General features: G+C 34.2%; 1 protein-coding gene across 1 annotated transcript in view; it reads left to right on the top strand.

Annotated features, from left to right (window-relative positions):
* The window catches only part of CDH8 (cadherin 8), a 334,115-nt gene that overhangs the window by 211,806 nt on the left and 112,842 nt on the right, over positions 1–9,467 (top strand). Inside the window, exon 8 of the mRNA XM_011356674.1 lies at positions 6,397–6,533. Coding sequence (XP_011354976.1) covers positions 6,397–6,533 — 137 coding nt within the window. The remainder of the gene's footprint in view (positions 1–6,396; positions 6,534–9,467) is intronic.

The raw sequence follows: 9,467 nt of genomic DNA, 5'->3' as shown, positions 1-9,467 counted from the left end.
CCCTACACAAAGTAAAAGGTACCCAAGGATGTTTATATTGGGTGAATCAGCTTCAACCTTTGGTTGAAGTACCCCATTATATCTCTCTTCACATGGACACCAAACACCAGAATCTTTCAAATATTTTGTTGTTGTTAAAAAAAACAACAACAACAACAACAAAAAACACTAGATATTTGGCAGAGTGCTTTCTAGAAATAATAATAGATGCTCTGTGTGAAACCACTTTTAAAAAGAGCAAGGAAATTTTCAATGCTTTGTCTAATGTGGGATTTACAAAACTTTTAAGGGAGGCAATTTTATTGTTCATATGTTTTAGATGAGACACTGAGGTTTAGATATATGAATTGGCTTAAATAGAATGTTGGGAGTACAAATCTCATTTCCTGAACAAACTATCAGGTGTTTTGCAAATATTACAGTAGGAAAGATGTAGTTCAGAATAACTGTTATTTGTTTATCTTATTATTAAGATAATCAGAAGAGTTGCTTATATATACCAAAGACCTTGACTTATACAGTTTGCCCATGTTGCACTGGAAACATTGGCAGTGAAAATGCTTTGACATTGGAAACTGGTTCTGAAAATTCTTAAAATGGTCTTTACATCATTACAGACTGATGTTCTTTATTGCAAGCAAGAAACAGCAATTGAGCAGAGGCCAGAGGTTCTCTGTACATATGTGGTATTGAGGATAAGATTGGGAAGAAGAGGTAGAAGATGCTTTGAATGAATGAATGGATAGATGAATGAATGAACATATGTACGTAGACAACAGAATATAAGTCATGTACACACACAGGAAGTGAGATTTTTGTGTCAAATGTTGCTATGAAATATGGTTAGACTATGTTAATTGAGGAAACATATTACTTAGGTTAAATTTGCTATTCGATATCAGTGGTAGAGCAGCAATGCAGAATAGGGTGCTATTTCCCATCATAATAAGATCCGGTTGTCCAGTTTTATCTAATCTCAACCACTGCACCAGTGGTACATTAAATTTACTTCTGATCTCTGCAAGTTACTCTCAATGGGTAAGCTGGAGCATCAGTTTGTGTTCATGCTCAGAGTACCGTAGGTTAAATTAGAGTCTCTGAACAAGGTGCAAACATCTAAGGGGAATTTTCTTGCATCTATAGCCTTAACTTCACAAAGTAAAATGATGACGTCCTTAGCATTTACTTCTAGGACATACTACTAGGTCAGAGGAACAGTAGTATTGAAGCAAACCAGGATATTTGTTGGAATACAATGAGGAAGTTTAAATAAGGCTTCTGTGAACACTGGTTATCAAGGACTATGCAGTTTCTGAAATATATCCATTGTACTAGACCAAAAACGTCTATTTCCAAAACTTCAATCATTAACATTGATGTTAACATGGCCCAAGGAGCCTATTTTTTCACACACCACTTCCCACTGTGTTAATAAGAAGTTTCTTCTTACTGTGGCAGGAATATGACTCTCCAAAATATATTCTACTCTCCTCAAAACGAAATCTTTCCTCTAATGCATCTCAAGTAATTCTGCAAAGGAATAGCAAATCCACTACATGCATATTTTTTAAAAATTAGGATGGAAAGTTCAATACTGGAGACACAAATCCTACGACTTGTAAGATATAAATTAGAAGGCATTGAGCCTTTCAGGAGATATAGTAGGAATCAAAATAATTATTTTATTCTTTTTTTACTCCTTTTCTATCCCATGTATTCCCATTTCTGATATTTCTTTAGCACTGTGTTTCACACATAATAACAATCCAGGCTCAAAAAATGTTTGTACATCTTTCCAATAATCAGTTATTGAGTAACTGCAGGGCAAAGTTCCAACCAATGCAATATGAAGTATGTATTCTCTCCTTGTCCTACAAGTGCAAAAGTCTGGCAAATGTTTAACACTAGGATGATAGAAAGGACATCCTTAAGGAAGGGAAGATGAGCAAAGACTTGGGCCAGGTGCAGAAGGCTCCTTGTGGGTGAGCGGTAAGCTAGGAACCCCAGCATAGCCTCTCATTTCTTCAGCTCAGAGTCTATGCTCTATGGTGGACGTATCCATAATAGTAGATATTTTGAAAGTAGAGTTAGTAGGAGTGGGGAGAAACTGAGATAACAGAGTGGATGGTGGCAGTTTAGATGACCAGAGAAAAGCAAGCAGAATCTTTGCAATTAAAAATGGAGCGGCATAGTTATGGTGTGTGTGCGTGTGTTGGGGTGGGGGTGGGAGGTAATGGAGCAAGTATCTTCTGAGAACATTCCTAAAATGATGTGCTTCCAGTTTTTTTTAATGTGAATACTTTTTAACTGAGTGATTAATTTTAAAATTATGTAAAAACATCATTAATTTTAACTGATTTTTAAAAAGCTCATACAGTATTCACTGTGAATACAAATTAAATATGTTCAATAAAGCTTTGAACCCACAATGGTCAGTTCACGAGACAGAGATTTTGGTCATAAAAGTTGGTGGAGAAATAAACACCTAAAGGTTTAATACCTGCCAGAGATGCAGGTATCAGCCTCCCCACCTGCTCCCTCTCCTCAGCTTTATTTTGTCACTTAAACTGGCATCTTCTAAGTGTTTGCTTCCACCAGTATGAGAACCCGGATGAACTTGTTCAAGGACAGAGAAGCAAGGAGAGAAAGAAATGATAGCTCACACCTGAGAAGAGGGCTGGGAATCCTTAGTAGAAACCTATTGTTCCCAAACAAGTAATAATAACATGAACTATTTTAAATACATATTTATTAAGCACTTATTCTGTGCCAGCCACTGTAATAGTGCTTTATATGTAATACCTCATTTAAACTTCACAAAGCCTGTTATAATTCCCATTTTACAGACTAGGTAACAAAGGCACAGAGAAACTAATAACACGATTAAATCACACCTAATCAAGTGACTTTTCTTTTGTTCATTCCATAAGAAATGAAGGAAAGAAGGATGGAAGAAGGAAAAAGCATCTAGCACTGTGCTTGGTATACATGTGGTGTTTAATATATGCTTGTTGACTATGTTGAGTCAGGATTTGGGGGCTATTTATCAGTTCTTGGAAGGCTTGATCCTAAAGTCTACTCGGCATTAAAATGTGTGAAATGTCTACATAGGCAGCAGCCAGGGGCTTCTTGAAATAGTTGAGGTAGATTTTAAGCTGAATTTTAAACTAAGTCATTTTTTTCCCATCAGGTTCCTTCTATTGTGTAATCTTGTAATATTATGACATTCTTACCTCTGATCTTACTAAAGGCCTATATTTATAGCCAATTTTATAAATTCTTATGACTCACTCCATAAGTCTGCCATGAACTAGAACTTTTAAAAACAAGAAAAATATCTTTGCTTCTGTTAGAGTCATGGGAGTTAACATTCAAATGTTTTTCCAGTTTTGTGCTATTTATAAACTGTTAAAAAGGGGGCCTTCTCCACCACCTTCCAAGTAGGGAAATTTATTAAAATTTCATTTAATGAGACATAATAATTATGGTGATGATGATGATTAACATATCTTTAACACCTACTAAGTACCAGAAACTGATTTATGCTTTTTTTTTTAAAGTCTTTACAACAACCTCTGGGATATGAGTACTTCATATATGACCAGTGAAGAAATTGAGGCTCAGTAGATTTATTAATTATCACAGAAAGAGCAATATATAAATAATGGAGATAAATGTATTCCAAATTGGAAGTCTGCATGATACAGATTTAAATAAGGAATTAAACAACTTTTTTAAAAATTTTAATACCAATTTTCAAAACTCTGTCCTTGTTATTCCCAGTGTTCCTCTAGGCCAGAAGTTCCAGGCAATTACCGGACAGCAATCAGATAGCAGAGGAGCATGTTTTGGATTTGGGATCCATGAGTATCAGTGATTAGACTGATTCTCATTTACTGTGGCCTGTGGGAAACTGGTTGATGCATGAATGTGGGAAATATCAGCAGTGAGATAATAAAATCACTATAACCCACCAATTCCTACAAAGTTTATTTATGAATATGATGCAGAAACTGAAAATTAATCCTCTAGACATTTCTTAGCTCTTTTAAGAGAGCGTACAGGCTACCTGGAACAAAACACATGTCTATTTAATTATTTTACAGTTAAACTTGCAATCTCATTGGTCTCATCAACAATCATTGTTCCCCAGAAAAATGACCTTTGGTCTTCTTTCCATAATAGAACAGATTCGAATGCTTTGCAGCGAACACTTTCTTGTGCTTAGGATTCTGTTGAGAGCACTGTTAATCCATATATGCCTCTGGGTTCTTAAATCCTTTCTGAATTTCTCTAATCACCACAGGGGCAGGAGTGGGGTCAATGTGTAAATGCCTGCTGTGTAGATGCAAGGCAGCTGCTTAGTTTTTGTGGTGGCTAAGTCTTTACTTAATCAGGAGTTATAATTTCATAACACAAGATTTTTTTTTCAGGGAATTCAGCAATAAACTATCGTCAATAAAATTTAGTACTTTTTAATATTATTCCCAATTATTTAATTATGCTTGTCTTTGGTGGGAGGATTTAACAAGGATGCTTTTTATTTTGATGGTATGTGCATACGGAATAAAAGATATGAATACTATGTCTAACAAAAAAGAAATAACTAAATGGAGGAAGGAATTATTCCTATTATTTCTGTTTACATACCCATCTGTCTTTCTGTCTGTCTGTCTCTCTATCTATCATTTATCTCTGTCTCTCCAACCTTCATTTATCTATCTCTGTCTATCCAATAATCCATCTATCTTTACAAGCAGATACAGATACAAATAAGTAGATGTACATAAATGGAAATGCATAATATACACAAATATATACTGTTTACAGTTAAATTCAAAAAAATATTAATGCAAATCTATAGGCAGAAAATTATGGGAAATTAATTTTTTTCCTCATTTTCTTATAATAATATAGTCTAAACTTGATTATATAATAGATGTTCATTTTAAAAATTTATGCAAAAGAAAATATGCTCAGCACCAATAGCCATGAACCAGATTTCATATTTAGACTCAATGGGTGTCAAGGAAGAAAGAGATTTTATGTGTACTTTCTAGAAGGCCACTTCAACCATAAAGGCTTTCTTTAGTCCTCCTTACGAGAATGGGATAATATACGTGCTTTGTCTTAGTTTGGGCTGCTAAGGATATGGAATACCACAGACGGGGTGGCTTAAACAACAGAAATTTATTTCTCACAGTTCTGGAGGCTAGAAGTCCAAGACAAAGGCATCAGCAGTTTCAGTGTCTGGTGAGAGCTCACTTCCTGCTTTGCAGATGGCTGTCTTCTTGCTGTAATCTCACTGGCAGAGAGAAGACGGAGATCTTCTGTCTCTTCTTTTTTTTAATAAAGCAATTAATCCCATCATGAGGGCCCCACACGCACAACCTCATCTAGTCCCAGTTATCTCCCAAAGGTCTCATTTACAGATACTGTCATGTTGAGAGTTAGGATTTTAACATACAAATTTCAGGAAGGCACAAATAGTCAGCCCACAGCACCCTTCTTTGGGCATCCACTGTATCCTGTTTTAGTTCATTTCATTGCTTATTTATGGGCCAATTTTTCTAGTTATGCCTTGTGTTTCTTAAGACATATACCTTATTTGGCATTTCATAGCCAAAGCACAGATCTTGTTGTATAAAAAGGATATTGATAGATGCTGTTGAAAAATAATTCTTATACAATTTTGATACTTAGCAGTTGGCTCTAGACATAAAACATCATAATGTTGTCTTATCTGAGAGTTTTCTCAATATGAGAACTACTAATAAGTCCATTTAAAAATTTTAATTTCATAGAATCTAGTACTGTAAGTATGTTTAAATATGTACTCTAACTTTTAAAAATTTTTACTAGAGAGTCAACAACTATCTGATTTCTATGGACAGAGACAAAAAAAAAACAGCAGCAGCAGCAAAAAAAAAAAAACACATACATGTTATCTAGTCAAATATAATTTTAACACAAACATATATTTCCTACGAACTGCTATAAATAACCTGCTACCTAGCACCATTCTGCTTTGGGCTTGAGTTCATTGTTTTATATGATATTTTGTGGCAACTGCTAATTATCATAAGCTGTCCAATAAATGTGATGGATTGTCTAATTAACTCTTCATCAGCATCCATTTTTGAAGATGTTACCTATTGAAACTGATGGCAGTTTATGACCTCCATGTTGCATATGTAGCTAATTATTCCTTGGATAGTAATTATTAAGTTTCTTGTGCTTCATTCAGTCATTTTGTTTTACAAATTATGATGCCACTGAGTTTCCCAATTCATTTGACTTCACAATGATGGCTCTCCAAGGATTACTAAAGGTCTGCTGTGGAATGTATGGATCATAGCAACCTTGAAGTAGATTACAAATCTATCTGTTTTGTAGGTTTTCCATCGACCGGCACACTGACCTGGAGAGACAATTCAACATTAACGCAGATGATGGGAAGATAACACTGGCAACACCACTCGACAGAGAATTAAGTGTGTGGCACAACATAACAATCATTGCTACTGAAATTAGTAAGTGCATGGGGTTTAATTTTTTCCTTGTGTGACTGGGTTCACTTTATGCTTAGTGATCGCATGATAAGTGGTCCCTGTTTGCATTAAATATTTTGGCATTGGAACTTATTTTATTATTCCCAAGGAGCCTTCGAGTGAATCATCTCAACAAGAAATAATGTACACTGTGATAAATTGCCAAAGGTCCCAGTGTATGTAAGAAGGAAGCAGTCTTATATCCAAATATTTTTATATCTTACATCTATTACTCAACCATTAAAAACAATGTTTTGTAAGTTAAAACATGAGAAAAGATTTAGTATTAAAGGGTAGGTTAAAAATAGAACTCAAGAACTGTACACTATAATTTAAGCAGACACTGACATGTATATTATATACAATATAGAAGCTATCACTCACATATTTGAATGTCGCACATACATATACACATATACAGGCAAAAAATATAGGAGGAAATTTCAAATTATCAATACATATTATTTGGGAAAATGAAATTATAGATGTTTTTTATTTTATTTTTTTTAGGGTTTACTTTATTTTACACATTATAGACTATTTAAAACTATTTTTTCATAAATTAGATGCGAAATGTGGACTTTTTTCCAGAGGAGATTCTAAGGTTAAAATAACATACGTTAGTCTTTCTGTCCATTTTTAATGACCGTAGCTTCTTTGATTGCCCTTAATTACACTATTATTGAGTGTCTCAACAGTAGATATATGGTGAAAATTAGTGCGACAGTGTCTTTGAGAACCTGCGTTTTTCCGACTCACCAATTTTTTGTATACAAAAACATACAGAAAGGATATGATGTTCATTTTATTTTCAAATGAAATGCTTCGTGAATATTACCAGAATCTCTTTTTCCCACAAAGGACCTGATGAGGCCTTTGCAGTTTACCCAGATGGCAAGGGAGACAATAAATTCTTGAGGGAGTTGGGAGTCTGAAAAAAGAAATAGAAACCAACATTAAGAAAAATTCGTGGGCATACATACAATATAGAATGTGTGGAAGATAATTCTAAGGTGTAGGACCTAAATCTGCTCCACGTGCTCTCTAAAATCTGCTCTTTGTTTTCACAAGCTAAAGTGAAAACAGGAGAAACATTTCTGAGATACGTGATTCATTTGTTTGTGTAAATAAAAGTCATCCAGATCTTCAGGAAAGGCATGTTTTTTTCCTTGTTCTGAGATGTGGGGAAAATGTCCTTTATGGAACCAAACCAAACCAAAACAACAGTGTGAAAAAGTGGAGATTCAAGAGTAAAGAATGTCTGTTTCTTATAGCAACCTCAAGTGCAGAGAATGAACATGCGATTAAGTTGCTATGTGGTTTTGACCCAACCAAATGGAAGATTCTGGAGAAAGCATGAGCGTGGACTCTTCGGTGTTTTTCCTGGCTTACGAGTACTATTGTCTTCCCTCATGTGTTACTCTGGCAGTAGTTTCCTCTTGTAACGCTAAAAGATAAAGTGAACAAAGCATACCTCTTGGTGGCTTTGGCTTATTAGAAGGGTTAATCCCATCTAGAGAGGTACAGGCATTGATTTTTTATACTTTACAGTATTGATGCTACATTATCACCTTAAGTCTCTGAGAAAAACTGTATCTGTATAAGTTGATATAAAGCTTTATAAAAAACTCTCAAAAGGATCAGTTTTCTTTAAAGTATGTAGGTAATAATTACTTTGAAATATCTGTCTCATATATTGAATACAACCTAGTTGAGTTAGCCTTAATCCATGACACTTTTTTATGAGGTGCCTTCACTTATTTATTGAAGAAGCCCTAATTTTAAGTGTCCATGTACTCCACTTTTAAAGAGTTAAAAGAAATGAATATATACATTTCAGGGGCAATCCAAAAACAAAAGAATCATTTGCAAGAAATCACAGACAAGTAAGAAGACAGACACAAAAGCAGATGCTCCAGGTAATGAGCTGTGAATTCCAGGCTGACACGGGTACTAACCCCAGTCAGAGAAGACATTCATTTGGTCATTCACTCAATAATTATTAATTGAGCCTTTACTACTTGCTGAGAACTCTTATAATGACTGTAGATATAGCAGTGAGTTAAGCAGGCAAAACCCCTGGTGCTCTTGGAATTTTCTTTCTAGTGGCACCTGCAAACACCTGTATATGAAAAGGTGAGTTGGAATCTGCTGAGAGATCCATAAAGAAAGACAGAGAGGTAAGGAAAAAGATGATGATGTTTGGAATTACAAGCAGTTGAGGGTATGAAAAAAATGCAGTGACACACTTCATTTGATGAACATATGATTATATTTAAAAATTGTAGCATAATAAATATGAAAAAATCAAGCCTTTATGGGTCTCAGTAAAATAACTATTAAGATTATCTTAAGTGGTAGAGTTACTATTATTATTAATACATTATAATCAAATTACAAAAAAATATCAAAATATAGACCAGAGAAAACATACTTCATGGACTGAAAGAAATCATTCAATTCTATCCCAGATTCAGGTTTACAGTTGGCTCCATACAGAGAACATATACAGAATGGCTCTGCCCAGATGAATGCCATCAACTTTTCCGTGAACCCTATAGAATTTAAAATATATAACTCAGATTTACGTTACTCTGTTCAAATAATATTGGTTATCTCATCTTTTTAATTAATTAATTAATTAATTTGTTTTTATTCAGAAAACTAAACATACTACATAGAAATATTTTGACCCAGAAGCAAGCTTAATTCAGGTTAAACATCTCAAGAAATGTAGAACTATAAACTTAGATATCTGCTTTTATTTTTTTAGTTTTTGCATGTAACAGCATCAAAAAGAATATGCGTACAAAAAGAACTTTAATTTTTACCTGTAAAATATAAGCTGAGGTGGGCATAAATTTAGGAACTTTAAATGTCCTTTTTTTTTAATCCATCTTTTACTAAGTCATGTAA

The sequence above is a fragment of the Pteropus vampyrus genome, unplaced genomic scaffold (assembly GCF_000151845.1).
Source record: "Pteropus vampyrus isolate Shadow unplaced genomic scaffold, Pvam_2.0 Scaffold29, whole genome shotgun sequence".
Taxonomy (NCBI): domain Eukaryota; kingdom Metazoa; phylum Chordata; class Mammalia; order Chiroptera; family Pteropodidae; genus Pteropus; species Pteropus vampyrus.
The sequence above is the reverse complement of the archived record's forward strand: the minus strand, read 5'-3'. Positions and strand labels throughout refer to the sequence as shown.